The sequence below is a fragment of the Microcaecilia unicolor genome, chromosome 8 (genome assembly GCF_901765095.1).
Source record: "Microcaecilia unicolor chromosome 8, aMicUni1.1, whole genome shotgun sequence".
Classification (NCBI taxonomy): Eukaryota; Metazoa; Chordata; class Amphibia; order Gymnophiona; family Siphonopidae; genus Microcaecilia; species Microcaecilia unicolor.
Window position 1 is genome coordinate 192,004,146 of NC_044038.1, and position 21,440 is coordinate 192,025,585.

At 48.9% G+C, this 21,440-nt stretch overlaps 1 protein-coding gene across 1 annotated transcript in view; it reads left to right on the forward strand.

The window, feature by feature from the left end:
* Positions 1 to 10,869, forward strand: part of RBCK1 (RANBP2-type and C3HC4-type zinc finger containing 1) — a 164,343-nt gene extending 153,474 nt beyond the window's left edge. Inside the window, 3 exon segments of the mRNA XM_030212878.1 lie at positions 9,722 to 9,820; positions 10,311 to 10,454; positions 10,636 to 10,869. Of these exon segments, the coding sequence (XP_030068738.1) occupies positions 9,722 to 9,820; positions 10,311 to 10,454; positions 10,636 to 10,716 (324 nt within the window). The 3' untranslated portion in view covers positions 10,717 to 10,869.
* The last annotated feature ends 10,571 nt before the right edge of the window (positions 10,870 to 21,440 follow it).

Sequence of the window (21,440 nt, forward strand, 5' to 3'; positions counted from 1 at the left end):
TGCCACATCACAGATGTCATAAATACCCCTGGACAGGAACTTTCTGCACGCCTTCAGCTGCCTGACCACCTCCTGAAAAGGCCTGGACTGCTCCGGGGGGAGCTTGTCGACCAGGTCCGCCAGTTGCTTCACATTATTCCGCATGTGTATGCTCGTGTAGAGCTGGTAGGATTGGATGCGGGTCACGAGCATTGAAGATTGGTAGGCCTTCCTCCCAAACGAGTCCAGAGTGCGAGACTCCCGCCCCGGGGGCGCAGAAGCGGTATCCCTCGAACTCCGTGCCCTCTTGAGAGCAGAGTCCACGACCGCTGAGTCATGAGGCAATTGAGGCCGCATTAAGTCTGGGTCTGAGTGGATCCTGTATTGGGACTCCGCTTTCTTGGGGATGGTGGGATTAGATAAAGGTCTCAACCAGTTCCGAAGCAGTGTCTCTTTGAGGACATTGTGCAACGTTACCATGGAGGACTCTCTAGGTGGTGATGGATAGTCGAGGACCTCGAGCATCTCAGCCCTCGGCTCATCCACAGAGACCACGGGAAAGGGAATGCAGATAGACATATCCCTGACGAAAGAGGCAAAGGAGAGGCTCTCAGGTGGCGAGAGCTTCCTCTCCGGTGAGGGAGTGGGGTCGGAGGAAAGGCCCACAGACTCCTCTGAGGAGAAATATCTGGGGTCTTCCTCCTCCCCCCATGAGGCCTCTTCCTCGGTATCGGACATGAGCTCCTGTAGCTCAGACCTCAACCGGGCCTGGCTCGACTTCGAGGCACCGAGTCCTCGGTGGCGTCGTCGAGCGGTGGACTCCCGCGCCGGCGGGGATGAAGCTCCCTCCATCAACGTCGACGGGGACTCCACCTGCGTGGCGGTCGAGACCGGCGCCGCAAGCGGCGTCGGCGTCGAAGGCCTCGGCACCGGGCTACAGCACGCCGGCGCCTCCATCAACGGCGCCGGGGGCGCAAGCACCCCCGGCGCCGGCACAGTCTGGCGCATCAGCCCTTCCAGGATCCCCGGAAGGATGGCTCGGAGGCACTCGTCAAGGCCCGCTGTCGAGAAAGGCGAGGGGGCCGGTGGGGGTGCCAGTGCCAGAATCTGCTCGGGTCCAGGAGACGGCACCGAAGTGCCCGTGCCCTGACACAGCGATACCTCTACCACCGAGGGGGAACGCTCCTCCCGGCGCTGTCGCTTCCTCGGCGTCGAGTCATCCTTGGAGCCGGAGCTGGTAGCCACATGCGCCGTGGGCGACCGATGACGGTGCTTTTTGGCTTTCTTCTGGTGCCCGTCATCGGCGCTTGGCGGTACCGAAGAGGAGGAGGTAGATCCCCCTTGACCTCGAGAGATCGGGTCCGACAGGGTTCGGTCCCGATGGCCCTGGGTAGAGGGAGTGACCGGGGCCGATTGCCCGCGCGGCCGCTCACCCCTGCCATCTCCGGAAGACCGGCGGGCCAACGGAACCTGTGCTCCTGGGGTCGGTGCCGATTTCGTCGACATCGGTACCGGTACCGAAGATGCGGCCGTCGACATCGGTACCGAAGATGCGGCCGTCGACACCGATGCCGTCGAAGTCGAAGGGCCGGCGCAAGTTGCAAAAAGACGGTCCCGTAGAACTTGCCTCGCCACCTGTGTCCGTTTTCGTAAACCGAGACACAAGGTGCACGTCTTGGTATCGTACTCCGGCCCGAGGCACTGGAGGCACCAAGCGTGAGTGTCGGTCTGCGAGATATGCCGGCCGCACCGACCACACTTCTTAAATCCATTCGGGACCTTCGAGGACATCGACGGAAAAATTGCGTCGGCGAAGTCAAAGTCGTCGATGGTGGCGGTAAAAAGCACACCCGAAAAATAAATCGACCGCAACAAGGCGCCCCCCGCTAGACGTACGAGGGGAGACAAAGTTTTTTGTTTTGAAAAGGAAAACAAAACTAAAGAAACAACGAATAAGAAAAAAATTTGCGTTGAAGGCGTTATCCGGTTTCCGGGGCTCACAGAGAGAGAGACGAACACGGCTCTCTCCAACGCGGAAAAGAAAAGAATGAGCGGGAACGGTTGCGCACGGGTGGGAAGACGGCCGCGCATGCGCGGTGGGCGTGCCCTGCGTGCGGGACAGCCCGCAAAGTTTTTGTTCCGGTTGGTGGGGGCTGCCGTGGACGTCAACCCAGTCGTGAGAACACGCAGCCTGCTTGTCCTCGGAGAATATTGTTTCCTTGCAAGCCCAAGTGTTGTTTACTACACTTGGGAAACTAGCGAGGATGTCAGTGGCAGATGTGCATTAAATGCGTTTGTCTTGCAGCAGTAAGTGCAAAATTGTTGCTAATTGGAAGCAACCTGGACGCCCTTTGTTCATGTGGCCAGAGACTTAAAGCAGTTGACTGATCTCCGCCATGCCCACTTTAACCCTAAACAAGAGGCATGGACTCTGCTCTCTCATATGCTTTCCACCCTTTGAGTTTCATTTGCTAGCTTTGTGGTTTGGGGGGGGGGGGGGGTGGGGGGAGTGGAGGTGGTTTATTTTGCTTTTTGGCATTAGGCACTCACCTGTTGGGTGTTTTTCCAGAGGAGATCCGGGAAATTATAGACCAGTGAGCCTGACGTCGGTGCTTGGCAAAATAGTAGAGGCTATTATAAAGAACAAAATTACAGAGCACATTCAAAAGCACAGATTAATGGAGACAAAGCCAACTTGGATTTAGTGAAGGGAAATCTTGCCTCACTAATCTATTACATTTCTTTGAAGGGGTGAACAAACATGTGGATGAAGGTGAGCCAATTGATATTGTGTACCTGGATTTTCAAAAGGTGTTTGACAAAGTACCTCATGAAAGACTCCAGAGAAATTGGAGAGTCATGGGAGAGGAGGTAGTGTCCTATTGTAGATTAAAAACTGGTTAAAAGATAGAAACAGAGTAGGGTTAAATGGTCAGTATTCTCAATGGAGAAGGGTAGATAGTGAGGTTCCCCAGGAGTCTGTGCTGGGACTGCTGCTTTTTAACATTCTTATAAATGATCTAGAGATGGGAGTAACTAGTGAGGTAATTACATTTGCTGACGACACAAAGTCATTAAATCATTTATTTTACCTAGAGGTCACAGCAGTGGGCGGCAGTGAAAGCAGCAGGCTCAGCTCACCTCCAGCCTTCCCTTCCCTCTGTGTCCCGCCCTCCTCTGACATAATGTCCTGTTTCCGTGAGGGCGGGACACTAAGAGGAAAGGAAGGCTGGAGGCAAGCCGAGCCTGGCTGCTTTACCTTCCGCTGCCACAACTGCCACCGTTGCAACTTGAGGTAAAATAAACGTTTTAAAGGCAGGGAGGCAGGAAGGAAAGGAGGGCTGTTGTGGGAAGCTGAGGGCGGCAGGTGAGGGCTGGGGTTGGAACTGGAACACAGGGACTTAAAAGGGGGGCAGGTGGGGTTGGGGCAAGTCACTTGACATGGATGGGAGGGGAGGGCAGGGGAGAAAGGAGAAATCACTGGACATGGAGGGGAGGGCAAGGGAGAGAGGAAAATTGCTGAATATGGATGGAGGAGATGACAGGAAAAGGAGAGTTGCTGGACATGGATGGAGGGGAGAGAGGAGAGTTGCTGGACATGGATGGATGGAGGGGAGGGCAGGAGAAATGTTGAGCATGGATGGAGTGGAGGGCAGGGAAGAGAGGAGAAATGCTGGACATGAAGGGGAGGACAAGGGAGAGAGGAGAATTGCTGGATATGGATTGAGGAGAAGACAGGAAAGAGAGGAGAGTTGCTGGACATGGATGGAGGGGCGAGAGGAGAGTTGCAGGACATGGATGGAGGGGAGGGCAGGGGATAGAGGAGAGTTGCTGAACATGGATGGATAGAGGGGACCAAGGAGAAATTCTGGACATGGATGGAGGGGAGGGAAGACAGAGGAAGGAGATGCACATGGTTGGAGGGGAGAGAGGAGAAATCCTGGACATGGATGGAAGAGAGGGAAGAAAGAGGAAGGAGTTGCATACTGAACGGAGATGATGGAAAAGGAAAAGAGGAGAAAAGCTACACATGGATGGAGAAAATAGGCAAAAGCTGGAAACACTTTATACCTTCTCTAGTCAAGTCCATGGAGGACCCAGCTTTTACCTATGGATGTAGGGCAAGAAATGAAGAAGAAAGGGGGAAAGTAAAGAAATAAATGGAAAGGAAGCCCTGGAAACGGAGTTAAGAAAACAGAGCGCAGCATAATCAGACTGGGACCAACATGATCAGAAAAACAAAGTCACCAGACAACAAAGGTAGAAAAAAATTATTTTATTTTCATTTTAGTGTTTGGAATATGTCCAATTTGAGAATTTACATCTGCTGTCTTATTTTGCAATGTAAAGCGATATGTTTCTTTCTGTTTTTCTGGTATTGTGCTGCATGCAGAGTCTAGCTTTTTAGGGTTTCAGGTTAAATTTGAAGAGGGGCTATCCCTGTTCTGCATGTGTGACTGCAAGGCCAAGTGTCTGAATAGGGATCTGTTTGTTAGGTTCTGAGATTTTGATAAAATACTGTTTGAGATTTGGCAAGACTGTTCTCCTAATTCCTGGTCTGTATGCTAATTTAGTTTGTGTCATTTTGGGTACAGTGGGGGAAATAAGTATTTGATCCCTTGCTGATTTTGTAAGTTTGCCCACTGACAAAGACATGAGCAGCCCATAATTGAAGGGTAGGTTATTGGTAACAGTGAGAGATAGCACATCACAAATTAAATCCGGAAAATCACATTGTGGAAAGTATATGAATTTATTTGCATTCTGCAGAGGGAAATAAGTATTTGATCCCCCACCAACCAGTAAGAGATCTGGCCCCTACAGACCAGGTAGATGCTCCAAATCAACTCGTTACCTGCATGACAGACAGCTGTCGGCAATGGTCACCTGTATGAAAGACACCTGTCCACAGACTCAGTGAATCAGTCAGACTCTAACCTCTACAAAATGGCCAAGAGCAAGGAGCTGTCTAAGGATGTCAGGGACAAGATCATACACCTGCACAAGGCTGGAATGGGCTACAAAACCATCAGTAAGACCATAGGCGTAGACTGGGGGGGGCGAGGGGGGGCAGTGCCCCCCCAAACGACGCGAGGCGCTGCCGCGCCATTAGTTAAAAAAAAAAAAAAAAAGTTAAAAAAAAAACAAAAAACACATGCAGGCACGCGCTCCTCTCCGTCCGATTGGCTTCCCTGCCCTCTCTATCTGCGTCCCGCCTTCCTCTGACGTCATTTCCTTTCGGGCGGGACGCAGACAGAGAGGGCAGGGAAGCCAAGCGGACGGAGAGGAGCGTCTCCGTCTACTCCTCTCTCTTCCTCCCTCCCTCCGGCGCAGGCAGCAGTCTTTTCCAGCGTTCCTGGCAGCGGTAGCGTTGTACACGCTGCCTTTGGCTCTGCCCCGAAGCCTTCTCTTCAAGTTCCTGTTCCCGCATAGGTGGGAACAGGAACTTGAAGAGAAGGCTTCCGGGGCAGACCGAAGGCAGCGTGTATATCGCTACAGCTGCCAGGAACGCTGGAAAAGACTGCTGCCTGCGCCGGAGGGAGGGAGGAAGAGAGGGGGTAAACGGAGTCACCATCTTGGACCTCGCGCGGGGGGGTGGGGAGCAGAGGGAAGGAGCAAGAGATGGATGGGACTGGGAGGGTGGGAAGCAGTGGGAAGGAGCAGGAGATGGATGGGACTGGGAGGGTGGGAAGGAGCAGGAGATGGATGGGACTGGGAGGGTGGGAAGCAGTGGGAAGGAGCAGGAGATGGATGGGACTGGGAGGGTGGGAAGCAGTGGGAAGGAGCAGGAGATGGATGGGACTGGGAGGGTGGGAAGCAGTGGGAAGGAGCAGGAGATGGATGGGACTGGGAGGGTGGGAAGCAGTGGGAAGGAGCAGGAGATGGATGGGACTGGGAGGGGTGGGAAGGAGCAAGAGATGGATGGGACTGGGAGGGGTGGGTGGGGAGCAGAGGGAAGGACCAGGAATTGGATTGGACTGGGAAAGGAGGTGAGCAGAGGGAAGGAGCAGGAGATGGATGGGACTGGGAGGGGTGGGGAGCAGTGGGAAGGAGCAAGAGATGGTTGGGACTGGGAGGGGTGGGGAGCAGAGGGAAGGAGCAAGAGATGGATGGGACTGCGAGGGGTGGGGAGCAGAGGGATGGACCAGGAGATGGATGGGATTTGGAGAGGTCAGGCACAGCAGAGGGAAGGAGCAAGAGATGGATGGGACGGAGGGATGGTGAGCAGAGGGAAGGAACAGAAGATGGATGGGACTGGGAAGGGTGGGGAGCAGAGGGAAGGAGCAAGAGATGGATGGGACTGGGAGGGTGGGGAGCAGAGGGAAGCCTACTGGAAAGAAGACACTGCATAAAACAGAAGACACTGGGATCAAAGCGAATAGAAAAACTACATGATCAGACAACAAAGGTAAATAATAGTTTATTTTATTCATAATTTATTAATTGAAATGTCAGCTTTTTGAAATGTGCATCTGTGATATTTTGCCTGTAAATTTCATTTCCTTCCTCCATATTAGCATATTCATTTGCATATGTATATATGCAAATGATATGCTAATATGCTCCGCCCATTTTTTGCCCCCCCAAATGAAACAGTCAAACTACGCCTATGAGTAAGACGCTGGGCGAGAAGGAGACAACTGTTGGTGCCATAGTAAGAAAATGGAAGAAGTACAAAATGACTGTCAATCGACAAAGATCTGGGGCTCCACGCAAAATCTCACCTCGTGGGGTATCCTTGATCATGAGGAAGGTTAGAAATCAGCCTACAACTACAAGGGGGGAACTTGTCAATGATCTCAAGGCAGCTGGGACCACTGTCACCACGAAAACCATTGGTAACACATTACGACATAACGGATTGCAATCCTGCAGTGCCCGCAAGGTCCCCCTGCTCCGGAAGGCACATGTGACGGCCCGTCTGAAGTTTGCCAGTGAACACCTGGATGATGCCGAGAGTGATTGGGAGAAGGTGCTGTGGTCAGATGAGACAAAAATTGAGCTCTTTGGCATGAACTCAACTCGCCGTGTTTGGAGGAAGAGAAATGCTGCCTATGACCCAAAGAACACCGTCCCCACTGTCAAGCATGGAGGTGGAAATGTTATGTTTTGGGGGTGTTTCTCTGCTAAGGGCACAGGACTACTTCACCGCATCAATGGGAGAATGGATGGGGCCATGTACCGTACAATTCTGAGTGACAACCTCCTTCCCTCCGCCAGGGCCTTAAAAATGGGTCGTGGCTGGGTCTTCCAGCACGACAATGACCCAAAACATACAGCCAAGGCAACAAAGGAGTGGCTCAGGAAGAAGCACATTAGGGTCATGGAGTGGCCTAGCCAGTCACCAGACCTTAATCCCATTGAAAACTTATGGAGGGAGCTGAAGATGCGAGTTGCCAAGCGACAGCCCAGAACTCTTAATGATTTAGAGATGATCTGCAAAGAGGAGTGGACCAAAATTCCTCCTGACATGTGTGCAAACCTCATCATCAACTACAGAAGACGTCTGACCGCTGTGCTTGCCAACAAGTGTTTTGCCACCAAGTATTAGGTCTTGTTTGCCAGAGGGATTAAATACTTATTTCCCTCTGCAGAATGCAAATAAATTCATATACTTTCCACAATGTGATTTTCCGGATTTAATTTGTGATGTGCTATCTCTCACTGTTACCAATAACCTACCCTTCAATTATGGGCTGCTCATGTCTTTGTCAGTGGGCAAACTTACAAAATCAGCAAGGGATCAAATACTTATTTCCCCCACTGTATACTGGAGCTGCAACAGCTTACAGAAATTATTTATAATTAAAAAAAAGTTATTTTTCTTCTCCTATACTGGTGTAATATTTTCATTGATGCCTGTTTATATGCACCATGGCCGGTAAAAGGGGTGTGGCTACAGTAGGGGCAGAGCCATAGTGACCTCGCCCCTGGATGAGTAGGGGCGCTGACTAATAGGCTGCAGGAGGGCGCCAGAAACCCTAGTACCGGCCCTGACAAGAGGTCCTTACAAGACTGGGAGACTCGCATCTAAATGGCAGATGATGTTTAATATGAACAAGTGCAAAGTGATGCATGTGGGAAACAGGAACCCAAATTATAGCTACGTAATGCAAGGTTCCGCATTAGGAGTCACCGACCAAGAAAGGGATCTAGGTGTCGTCGTTGATGATACGTTGAAACCCCCTGCTCAGTGTGCAACAGCGGCTAAGAAAGCAAATAGAATGTTAGGTATTATTAGGAAAGGAATGGAAAACAAAAATGAGGACGTTATAATGCCTTTGTATCGCTCCACGGTGCGACCGTACCTCGAATATTGTGTTCAATTCTGGTCACTGCATCTCAAAAAAGATATAGTGGAATTAAAAAAGGTACAGAGAAGGCCGACGAAAATGATATAGGATGACTTCCCTATGAGGAAAGGCTGAAGTAGTGGCTAGATTGGAGAAAAGAAGGCTGAGGGGAGATATGATAGAGGTCTATAAAATAATGAGTGGAGTGGAACAGGTAGACGTGAATCGTTTGTTTACTGTTTCCAAAAATTCTAGGACTAGGGGGCATGTGATGAAGCTACAAAGTAGTAAATTTAAAACGAATCAGAGAAAGTTTTTCTTCACTCAACATGTAATTAAACTCTGGAATTTGTTGCCAGAGAATGTGGTAAAGGCAGTTAGGTTAGTGGGGTTTCAAAATGGTTTGGAAGGCTTCCTAAAGGAAAAGTTCATAGACCATTATTAAAATGGTTTGGGGAAAATCCATTGCTTTTTCTGGGATAAGCAGCATAAAATGTATTGAACTTTTTTAGGATCTTGCCAGGTATTTGTGACCTGGATTGGCCACTGTTGGAAACAGGATGCTGGTCTTGATAGACCTTTGGTCTGTCCCAGTGTGGCAATACTTATGTACTTATGCTTTTTTCTTTGGGGGGGGGGGGGGGGGGAAGGAGGTCGGGTGGGAGAGGTTGTGGTAGAGCGGTTTTCTTGTTTGTACGGTCTACGCTCTGATCGTGAATGAATAGATAAGGATGGGCTAGAGTGTAAATTTTAAGGGGCTTAGATGTTAGCTTCAGAACTTAGTACAAGAACAGTACTGGGCAGACTTCTATGGTCTGTGCCCTGAGAAAGGCAAGGACAAATCAAACTCGGGTATACATATAAAGTATCACATACCATGTAAAATGAGTTTATCTTGTTAGGCAGACTGGATGGACTGTACAGGTCTTTTTCTGCCATCATTTACTATGTATGTTCCATACTCTAAAACGGTTAATAAAAATGGAAAGTTTAAAAAAAAACCACATTTATGCAGGTGCAGGTTAGACACGATTGTGCAGGCTTTGTGAGGCTGTTTTAGAAAGATATGTAAGCATCTGTATCTTCAGAGAATAAACTTCAAAATAGGTGCCTACTGGGCCCTCCAATCTAGATGATCTGTTATAAAATTACCCCGAGGGCAGAGACTGAATGGAGCAGAAAGCTCAGCTCCTAGGTGTTTTACAAAACAAACCCACGTGCACCAGTTCCCACCAACACATGCACAGCATAGGTGGCCCTCCATGCAGCAGCTTTCGGCAAAGTTGTTTTATAAAGGCACATACTGTAGGCACATCTACGGCCTTTTATGAAATAGGCGTAACTTGCTTTCCCAGCCTAAAGGCCCTCACCCTCCTTGTGCTTAAGCTGATGCCTCCTGGTGTTTCGCTTGCTTAATACTGGCGCAGACAAGTGTTCATATTTTTCAGGCAATTCATGAGAATATGAACTGCAAGGAGTATCAGGATGACCTGAGGGCCAGGGCCCAGAACGACCTAGCTGCCCAGCAGACCACTGAGATGCTGATGGTAAGACTGGGGAGCAATGGTGTGCAACTGTCAGTGGCTATGCCAACTGGAGACTGTGCTCATAATTGGCTGCACTTAGGCTGTATTTACTAAATACAGCCCATAAGCAGCTGCATTTACTCTGTTTCCAGTGCTCATATCTGGCTGCATTTGATTTGAGTCTCTCATGATGCTTGGATTTCCTGATTCCAGGCAGAGATTAAACCCCGTTTGGTAATTTGGATGGAGTTGTTTAGTTTCATGAGATTTCTATATTAGGATATTAGCCTGTGTTTATTCTGCTAAATTTAAACATACTTTTGAGTGTGGTAGGAAAGGCAAAATTTGTATAATGAAATCATAGCCACTGCTCTTTCTGCCATTTCTTTCTCTCACCACTGTTTGCTTCTCTGTCACCTCTTCCTGCCTGTGTCCAGTACGCATAACTGGCTAAGCTTGGTCTGCCCGTTTGGCAGTGACTCTGTTCCTGCTGTTTACTCTCTTCTTGCAGACCATGGTGCAGCAGGGAGAAGCTATGCACTGCCCTCGTTGTCAGATTATTGTACAGAAGAAAGATGGCTGTGACTGGATACGCTGTTCTGTCTGCCACACAGAGATCTGCTGGGCAACAAAGGGGCCACGCTGGGGACCTGGGGTAAGAGTACACAGAGAATGGGATGGCTCTGTCAAGCTGTACCAACAGTCACAGAAGCTAGAAACTTGATTTGATGCCAAATCTGTGACCCACTGAAATATAACAAACAGCCTAACTGAAGAGACATTTTATAGAAAATGCACCACTTTTTGATGCCTCATGCCCCTGTATTCTGTTGCAGGGTGTTGGGGATACAAGTGGAGGCTGTCGCTGTAGACTCAATGGAGCATCCTGTCATCCAGACTGTCAGAACTGCCACTGAGTTGGAGCAGAACACTAGGTCTCTACTGCTGATTTTAAGTACCACAGCGATAGGAGCAGATCTAGAATTTCTCTACACCCTAGTACAGTGTTTCCCCAAGTCCAGTCCTGGAGTATCCCTTGCCAGTCAGGTTTTCAGGATATCCACAATGAATATGCATGAACTTGATTTGCATACTCTGCCTCCATTATATGCAAATCTCTCATGCATATATTCATTGTAGATATCCTGAAAACCTGACTGACAAGAGATACTCCAGGACTGAACTTGGGAAACACTGCCCTAGTAAGCTCCCCACCTTCCCCATTACACAAATATAACACTTGTGTCCTGCCATCCCTGTGCCTCAGGTATTATACTGTGCTCAAACTCTACATTTACATGACTAAACACACAGCACACTCCCTGCACACATACTTTAGTGAGAAACTGGATCAGCACTACTGGTCCCCTATTGCATGATACGACTCCAAACAATTGGCGTTTAGCCTCAAAGTGCTTTAAAATAATGACACTAGCTCCTTCGAACAACTATTGAGTTGAATGGTGGTGGTGGTGGTGGTGGTGGGGGGGAAGATAATTGCACTTGAGTAGCTGATGTTTTGTTTCGAGAGGTGGGACTATTAACTGCATTACAGTCTAGGCATTACAGATTGGAGAGAGTAAATGAGAAGAACAAAAGTGGATCTTACACCTTTTCTGATCCTACATAAAGGAAAGAAGGGGTCTAGGGGGCTCATTTCAAAGATATTCAGGCCCTCATGATCAAAAGCAAACTCCAGCGCTAGAGGCTGTTAACGCCATACTAGCTCCGGAGTTTGCTGCCGACCCATGATCAGAGCCCTCGAGCCTCTGAAACAACGCACTCGAGGGCTCTTAGCGCAAGTAGCATGCAAATACATGCTAAACAGGGCACTTAGCGCAAGTAGCTTGCAAATGCATGCTAATCAGCGCTTAACGCATTCATCCCCAATGATCAGCATCCAGTGCGCCAAAGATTGGGTCACTGGCAGCGGCAAAATCAACGCCAGCTCCGAGCTGGCGTTAGACTTTGCGGATCATTGGGGAGGAATGGTGAGCCCTGTCCAGCATGCAGTTGCATGCTGGCAAGCCCCCGTTCCCCCCCCCCCCTAAAGCAATCACGAACAGGGGGCTGGAGGTCCGGTGGACCTCCGGTCCCCCCGACGATCCCACCCCCCCATGTTCAGGGACAGCTGGAGATCTGGTGGGTCTCCAGCCCCCCAAACCCCCAGAAATTGTGAAGTGGCCGCCTCCGGCCAAACGCTGTCCCATCCCAGCTCCTCCCCCCACAGCGTTCTCCTTTCAATCCCTGGTGGTCTGTGGTGACAACCCCCCTCCCGGCCCTCCTACCTTTCGTTGGAGGAGGGACGCAGCCTGCTTCCCTCCTCTTCCAGTCGACGCCGCGGCAAAATGGCGGCGCCCAGCCCCGCCCATTACATCCTGGGATGCGCTGGGCAGGGCTACAGACCATGTAAGGGAGCGTCCCTCCTCCAACGAAAGGTAGGGGGGCCGGGAGGGAGGTTGTCACCACGGACCACCAGTGATTGAAAGGAGAACGCTGGGGAGGGGGGGAGGAGTTGGGGTGGGCTGGAGGTCCACCGGACCTCCAGCCCCCACCCCCCCCCCATCGCTGGGTGGGAGAGCGTTTGGCCGGAGGCGGCCACTTCACAATTTCTGGGGGTTTGGGGGGGGGGGCTGGAGACCCACCGGATCTCCAGCCCTCCCTGAACATGGAGGGGGTGGGATCGTCAGGGGGACCGGAGGTCCACTGGACCTCCAGCCCCCCCCCCCCCGTCGCTGGGTGGGAGGGTGGGAGAGGGTTTGGCCGATGGCGGCCACGACGTTTTCTGGGGGTTTGGGGGCTGGAGACCCACTGGACCTCCAGCCCCCGTTACTCAGGCCTCGGAGCAGGCTGTTTGACAGGTTTGGGCTTTTGACAGCCCAGACCTGCCAAACAAGTGCGGGAGGATTGTGCTGAGCGCATGCTCGGCACAATTCGCCTGTACTTCTACATGATAATCAAAGATAATTGCGCTGCTTAGATTTGCATGCATTATCTTTGATCATCTATGCAGAAAAGCCCTGCGCTGTTCCAGTGCTATTTTTAGAGCACTGTTTGGAACAGCGCGGGGCTTTGGATCATGAGGGCCTCAGGATGCTAGTCACGCAGAAGATTGGAGGTAGGCTTACATTAAGGCATGGGAAGATGATGTGGGCTGCAACCCATAGCAGCAGGAGTGGAGGGACGTATTTAAAACAATAGTGAATCTCCATATCAACAGAAAACAGGTACAAACACATTGTTCAGAATGTACATCACCCCACTGAAAATGAGCAACAGGAATGGAGGGAAGTATTTAAAACAATAGTGAATATCTCCATATCAGCAGAAAACAGGTACAAAAACAATGTTCAGAATGTACATCACCCCACTGAAAATGAGCAAGATGTCTAAACTTGCCTCAGTGAGGTGCTGGCATGGGCAGAGAGAGCTGTCTGAGAATACAGGAGTGCTGCTCAAGGGTGCTAGCAATGTTGCAAGAGATATCAATGTGGAGATCTAAGCCCAGGACATTTTTACTGTATATGAAACTAATTATTATAAGGGTCACATATTGATAGATGTCACTGCAGCCAGAATGGAGACTGCTTCGTATTGGAATTAAAAATAACCACCAGCAAACCAGGATGTGGTGCAGTTTGTTTTGTATATATAGTACAAGTGAGATAACAGCCTACAACCATCAGAGAATACATGTACTGAACAATGGGGTTATCATTTAAGACATCGAGCAAGGCAAATTGAAGAGAGAATGGAAGTAGTATGTTTAAGTAGGGATATGAGACAGTGTATATCCAACACTGCATGTAGCGGGAGATGGGAGTAAATTTACAGTAACACAATAATGGGCTTTGTTTATAGTTTTATTGTAGAAATGTGTATTTTTTTAGACTTGCATAAGTACATAAGTATTGCCATACTGGGAAAGACCAAAGGTCCATCGAGCCCAGCATCCTGTTTCCAACAGTGGCAAATCCAGGTCACAAATACCGGGCAACTTTAAAATTCAATAAACACTTAAGTTTTAAAAAGAATAGGCACTAGCTCAGGAGCAATAGGAATACTTCCTTAGTTAGGAACACCTCTCTCCCTGCCCTACTGCCAATTTCATACTTTACAGTTACACTTAGGTGCTAATCTGATAAGATTTTTCTGCATGCTTATAAAGTAGGCACACAGAGGAAGCAATAGCACTGGCTGATGGCTGTCTAGGAGCAAAACTCCGGTGAACCCAAATAAACAGCAACAGTCTCCTTCCAAAATAACCTTGAACAGTGATAATCTGAGCAGAGAAAAGAGCTGTCTGTCCCCAGCATGAGCACAGGATGACCACTAAAAAGAAAATGGAGAAATTAAGACTTACCTGCTATTTTTTTTTCTTTTAGCCTCACCAGAGCAGTCAGATATGTGTGGGTGTTATGCTCCACTGATCAGCAGCTGGAAATACAAAACACAGAAGTGTGCCTTGCTGTATAAACTAGTATGCAGCTCCAGCACTTCAGAATTGAAACAAAGCAGTAGTGGAAATCCCATGTAGAAATTCTAAATCATGAATCATTCCAAAACTTATTGAAATTCAATCCAATTTTTTGTATTACTATTATTATTATCATTATTAAAACTGAAGAGTTGAACTCTGAGACAGAAGCAAAACTGTAGGTGAGAAGTTAGATTAGAAGACTAAAGGAAAGAAAATTAGCAGGTAAGCCCTAATTTCTCCTTCCTGAGCATTCTCACTAGACCAGTCCAATACGTATGGGACATAAAGTGGTCTTTACGTGAGGAAGAAATCAGAGACCTCTGTGCCCAATACTGCGACTCTAAGGAAGCCTCCTGCCTGGTGGCAACATCCACCCTTGCAAAAAAGACCATGTCACTGCTCTATACATATCCTGCGGAAGATGGCTCTGAGTTGTTCCCAGGATGCAGAAGCCCTCTTGGTAGAATACGCCCTTAGCAACAAGGAGGGCCATCTCCCCATCAGGGAGGTAAGCTGATGAAATCAGCTCCTTTAACCAATCTGCAATAGTGTGCCTTTGAAGCCATGATACCTTTTCTATGCTTTGCACTAGAACTCGGTTGCTTCCAAATATTGTATCAGAGTTAGAGTGGAGTGGAACAGGTAGATGTGAATCACCTGTTTACTCTTTCTAAAAGTACTAGGACTAGGGGGGGCATACAATGAAGCTACAAACTGGAGAAAATATTTTGTCATTCAACGTGTAATTAAACTCTGGAATTTGTTGCCAGAGAATGTGGTAAAAGCAGTTAGCTTAGCTGGGTTTAAAAAAAGATTTGGATAATTTCCTAAAAGTCCATAACCCATTATTAAGATGGAATTGGGAAAATTCACTGCTTATTTCTAGGATATACTGTCAACTATCAGTGGCAATGTTCTACTACTTAGGTTTGTATACCTCACTCGAACAGGTAGAACAAGTGCGTGAACATTTTGTAGATAGTACTTCAAGATTTAAGCTAAGTTACGCTTCTCCACGAGTAAATAATACAGCTTTGTCAAGATGGTCAGATTGTTCGAACACTAAAGCTCCTGACGTGTATATTGCATTGAGAATAGTCACACCTCTGGTGGTTGCCAAAAAGATATATATATAAAATTTTTAAAAAGTGAATAAGAGCGACTTCCGGTGACGTCATGACCGCGAGGGGTTGAAGAAAGAGATCTCTCCGGCTCCAATTCTCCCTCCGCACAAATAAGCTCACAAAACCGCGAGTTATAATTAATCTTTGCTGCAGCCTGAAGCGTTGGAGTGGCCAGCAAATATCATTCCTATTCCACTGGCGATGAGATGGCAGCTAAAAACGTGCATAAAGACAAGCTCCGGGGCAGAGGAGCAGAGGACAAGATGGCGCCGCCCGCAAGCCCGCCGGGTCCGACAGTGTCATTGGCCTGGATCGCCGAAATTACCACGGAAATGTCCTCAGTGCTGGAGGACATGTTGGAGCGCCGACTCTCCCCTATAAATACTAACCTGGAAAAGGTAAAAGAACAGCTCACCGATCTCTCTCGAGACTGTGCAGGGTTCCAAGCGCGGGTGAGTGAAATCGAGGACAGAGTAACGGAGGTGGAGACAGTACAGGATATAACCCAAAAAAAGCTGCAGGCGATGGAGGAAAAGATCGAGGACCTGGAAAACAGGTCCAGGAGAAATAATATCCGAGTGGTGGGCCTGCCAGAAAAGGTACCTGAGTGGGGCTTGGAGGTTTTTTTGGCCCGCTGGTTTACTAACGAACTACAATTCCCAGAAGCCTCGGGGCCAATACAGATAGAACGGGCCCATCGCTTAGGGATGAAAACAACCGGTACCAATAAACCAAGAGTGGTAATCGTAAGATTCCTGAACTATGCGCAGAAACAAGAGGTGATGCAGCTGCTTAGAGCGGGAAAAACATTGGCATACGATGGAATCCCAGTGCGGTGCTTCCAAGATTACTCAGCGGGGGTAGCAGCAAGAAGGCGTCAGTTTTCGGAGGTTTGCTCAACACTTTTCCGAAAGAAAATTAGATTTGCACTGCAATACCCTGCCAAGCTGCGGGTTACGCATAATGGCATCACTAAGACTTATGAGACGGCAGGGGCGGCTAAAGAATTTTTACAGCAGCTGGGAACAGCACCTTCGGACGCAAGTTGAACACCACAGGGGAAGCGAACACTCTGAGAGCATCGAGAAATGTTATAATGAGAGGTCAGAGGAGACCTGAACTGGTCAGTCTACATTAATGCAGCAAAATCCCAGCCGACTACAGAGATGGACTACTTGAAAGTAGCAGGACGGCTTGACAAGACGGCTGCAGTTGAGAAGTTAGCGTTTCATGGTTTGTGAGTTAGATTTTTCTTTTGAGTTTCTTTTCTGTTGGATAAGACACTCTATGGAGGATGTGGCCAATGGGTGAAGCGGTTCGAACCCCTGGTGAGAGGGGTGAGACCCTGAAAGTGTCTGATCAGCTTGACATTGAGGGATATGTTTACTGTAACACTGTTTAATGTGGAGGGGGGAGGGAGAGATGTAAGGAAGTTGTGGTCCCAATTGGTGGACCTGAGAATAAGGGGTACAGGATTTGGGGGGTGGGGGAGGGATGGGGGGAGGGAGGAGGGATGCAAGCAGGGTACGTGTATTAAATAGAATATATGTAAAGGAAAGTAATGGAGGCCATCGGGGGGCTTTATCTCCCCGAGCTTTCAATGAAAGGCGGTTTGGAAGTAGGAGGCAAGCTCTGATGGGAGTGTGGGCAGAATACAGAAGTGATGTTGATAAGGTGGAGGTGCAAGGTAGGGGGGGACAGAGGCTGGGCTGTTCCCCTCGATTACAAAAGAGGACATCTATGGAATTAGTCACACATTTCCGAGTCCAAGAATAGTAAGAATAATATCGTGGAATGTAGGCGGAGTAAATTCGCCGATAAAACGCTCTAAGATTCTACAACAATTAAATAGGCAGAAAGCAGACATAGCACTCTTACAGGAGACGCACCTGAACCAGATTGAGCATGCCAAACTCAGCACCTGGTGGGTCGGGGATTGTATAGCGGCAAATGCACAAGGCAAAAAGGGAGGAGTAGCGATACTATTCAGAAAGGGCATAGCCTCTGTAATCAACCCACTTCTGATTGATGCCGAAGGCCGTTATGTTATTTTGGAAGTGGTAGTTGGGCGACAGAAACTGCTAATCTGTAATGTTTATGCTCTGAATAGATATGATCGGAAGTTTTTCCAAACCTTGATTAACTTTCTGCTCAAGCAACCACACACAGCTATGGTAATGGGGGGTGATTTTAATGCAGCTTGGGACCCCTCTTTGGACAGATCAGCTCCGGAGACGGCCTCTTCATGTTATAATAATAGAGGCCTCTTGCAGCTGAGCCAGGTGTTGGACCTGATTGATGTGTGGCGGGTGCTACACCCAGGTGAGAAAGACTACACTCATCTTTCACGGGCCCACTCAACTCAGTCACGAATCGACTATATCCTGACATCGCGTCAGATGTTTGGGGAAGTGACAATGGCAGAAATAGGACCGTACATGGTGTCAGATCATGCCTGGGTTAAGATAGAGTGGATACCAAGAGGTGCGACCCAACAGATGCATAAATGGCAATTCCCCCTGGAGTTTAGCTCAGACTCAGTGCTTAAGGGCCGATTACAAGCTAGCTGGGCGGAATATAGCACCCGTAACCAAGATCATGTAGATGACCCGGTTTTGTTCTGGGAAGCGGCTAAGGCGGTTCTTAGGGGCGAAGTCATAAGTCACGCACATTTTGTGAGGAAGGCACGCGACAGAAAGATTTTGCGCTTAAGTAACCAACTTTGTAAGACGCGGAAGAGATACGGGGAGACGCACACGATAGGCGATAAACAGCAAGTGTTAGAGCTCCAGACCGCCTTGAATGAACTTTTGCAGGAGAGGGCACGCAAATCACAGCTCTACTATCGATACATGCTTTATAAACATGGTAACAAAACAGGCAAGTTGATGTCAAAACTAATTACCCCCCCGGGGAGGGACTAGAAATATTCTGGCACTACGGCAAAGGGGGGGGAGGTCTCCACACATCAGACAGGGCAATCTGTGAAACCTTTCGGACCTTTTACCAAGGGCTGTATGCTCCCCCAGCGGAAGACGGCCTACTAAATCAGATGTACTTAGAAAACTTAGCCTTACCAAAGCTCACACTACAAGAGTTGGACAGCCTTAATCAACTAATCACTGAGGACGAAGTTAGTATGGTCATAGCCCGAAGCCCGCGATTGAAAGCCCCGGGACCCGATGGTTTGCGAGGAGAATTTTATAAATTGATGGAAGGAGGAGTTATACCCGCCATTACTAGTTTTTTGAACCAATTAATAGAGGGACAGAGGATACCCCCTGACTTGAATAGGGCTCAAATAATAGTCTTGCTAAAGCCTGGGAGGGACCCTCTAGAGCCGACATCGTATCGGCCTATCTCCCTATTGAACTATGATACCAAGTTGTTGGCAAAAATCTTGGCCAATAGGCTGGCGAGGTTGCTCCCTCGGTTGATTCATGAAAGTCAGGTGGGCTTTGTGGGAGGAAGGGCGGTGAGTAAAAACTTGAGGGCAATATTGACATCACTAGAGCAAAGCTCGCAGACAAAGGTAGCATCGCTGTTGGTCAGCTTCGATGCGGAAAAGGCCTTTGACAAGGTTCACTGGAAGTTTCTTTTTGATACGTTGGAACATTATGGCTTTTCAGGGAGATTTGTCGAGGCGATTCACGCTCTATATGCCAACCCTAGTGCCACATTGAGGGTAAACGGGATTGAGTCGGAAAGTTTCCCTATCAGGAGAGGCACGAGACAGGGATGCCCCTTATCCCCCCTTCTTTTTGTTTTAGTCTTAGACCCCCTTATCAGAGACATCATGGCAAACCCTTTGATCCGGGGAGTTGGCGTGGGGACCCACATGTTTAAGATCGCAGCATTTGCGGATGACATTTTGGTACACCTCACAAACCCAAGGGAATCCTTAGACACTTTATTGGAAACATTCCGTGAATACGGAGACTACTCGGGCTTCCAGATCAACTTGGACAAGTCTGAAGCTCTGGCCTCACCAGAGGTAAAGCAGAGGGACTGGGGGCCTGAATTTCCATTGAGGTGGGCCAGAGAGTCCTTCAAATATTTAGGAATTCGGCTCACAATGAATACTTCTGACCTATATCAGTTAAATGTTAAGATCTTACTGGAGCATACTAAGGACAAATTAGATTCTTGGATGAGCCTTCCGTTGTCATTAATGGGACGGATACATTTAGTTCAAATGGTGCTGTTTCCGCGCTGGTTGTACGTCCTACAAACCTTGCCTATGCGCCTGTCGCGGACTGATTTGAAACGGATGATGCGTCTTTTTAGTCGGTTTTGCTGGACAGGTAAGAAGCCTAAAGTTAGCCAGAGCATGTTAATAGGGAGCTGGAGGCAGGGGGGAATGGGTATCCCGGACGTGTTCCTATATAATCAGGCGTGTTTGTTGCGCCACCTGGGAGATGTGATTAATGCCACGCAATACTACACACCTACAGACTTAGAGGAAGCCTTTTTTGCTCCATATGATATATTAGCACTGCTTCATTTGCCTCGTAGCCGGCTCCCTTCTAAATTTAAAAAAAGCATAATACTACAGCCCCTTCGGGAGACGTGGCAGTGGTGGATGCGGCAGATGGGGGGTCAACCGCATGTTACGGATCAAATCCCAATTGTGGGTAATCCAGTTTTTGAGGCGGGGATAGACAACCCAACCTTTGGTAGATGGCAAGGGCTGGGCATCACAAGACTGGAGCATCTACTATTGGAAAATGGGGAAATGATGACATTTGATGCTCTTCAGGATAAAGTGGGATCAGCTTGGGGTAATAGGTTTGCCTACGCACAGGTCCGCCATTATATGAAATCCCTGAACCAAGCAACCTTGAAGGGGCGGATGGGGGAAATACTTTGAGGCTTCTTTGAAGAGTTGCAGACAGAGAAACAGTCAGTATCAGCATTGTACGGGGCCCTGGCTAGGCGCAGGCCCAGGATGCAATATGCTGACCTTAAGCGGAAATGGGAACAAGATCTCGGGACCTCACTAGCAACATGGGATGTGTCAGCTACTTTGAAGGGCATCCGGACGTTGGTAACGGACGAGAGACTGAGGGAATGTGGTTATAGAGTGGTCCTTCGGGGTTATATGTCTAAAGCACAACTGGCTCATATGCTGGGGCCGGACAGCTCGGAGTGCTATAAATGTGGTCCCAGCTCATTATATCATGCACTATGGCAATGCCCCAAGGTGCGCATGTTCTGGCAGAGGGTAAGAGGGTTTTTGATTCGATTGGGGAATAAAATTCAAGGAACGGAGAGGCAGTTTCTGTTAGATCAACCAAGAGCGTTTGCTCCATTGCGTGCCCCCGCTATAATGCTATGCAGGAAGCTGAGTTTGGTAGCTCGGAAATGCATTATGCAATACTGGATCTCATCGGAGGGGCCAGCATACTGGCACTGGCGCAACCAGGTGCATCTTCTGGCCTCTTGGGAGGCTAGGGACTCAAAACAATCACCTAAACGTAGAGTACGTTTTCTTCAGATTTGGACGCCATATCTGCAAATCCTTAGCCCGAGGGGACGTAGTTTGCTTATCAATGCCTGATAAATCGAGGGGAACAGTGGGGGAGTGAAGGTAGCCTGGAGTGGTAGATTTAGACTAGAGCCGTATTCTGCTTGCAAGGGAAGAGGGGAGGGGGAGGGGGGTAGTTTGAGGGTAGGCCTAGGGAGGCGGGTGTAGGGTACAGAGGATATTGAGTACTAGCGAGAATAGGATTCTGTACAAATTATTGTCGCCTTGCAGCTTCACATGGGTCTTGGTGCCTTGACTTATGGGACCATTCAATTTGCTGGAGAATGGACGATGTGGAGAAGGGGGGCACTTCAGACATGTGGAGGCAAGAGAATAGACACATGAATCCGCTCGCTTTGTGTACCATCAATACGCCCCGTACAGGCAAGCAACATGGGGGGGGGGGGGGGGGGGAGGTGTTGGGAGGGGGGTGAGGGGAGAGGGGGAGGGGGGAGTAAAAATGGAAAAAGTGTTTGACGGTGTTGAATATGTTGCTGGAATGTTGTTTTG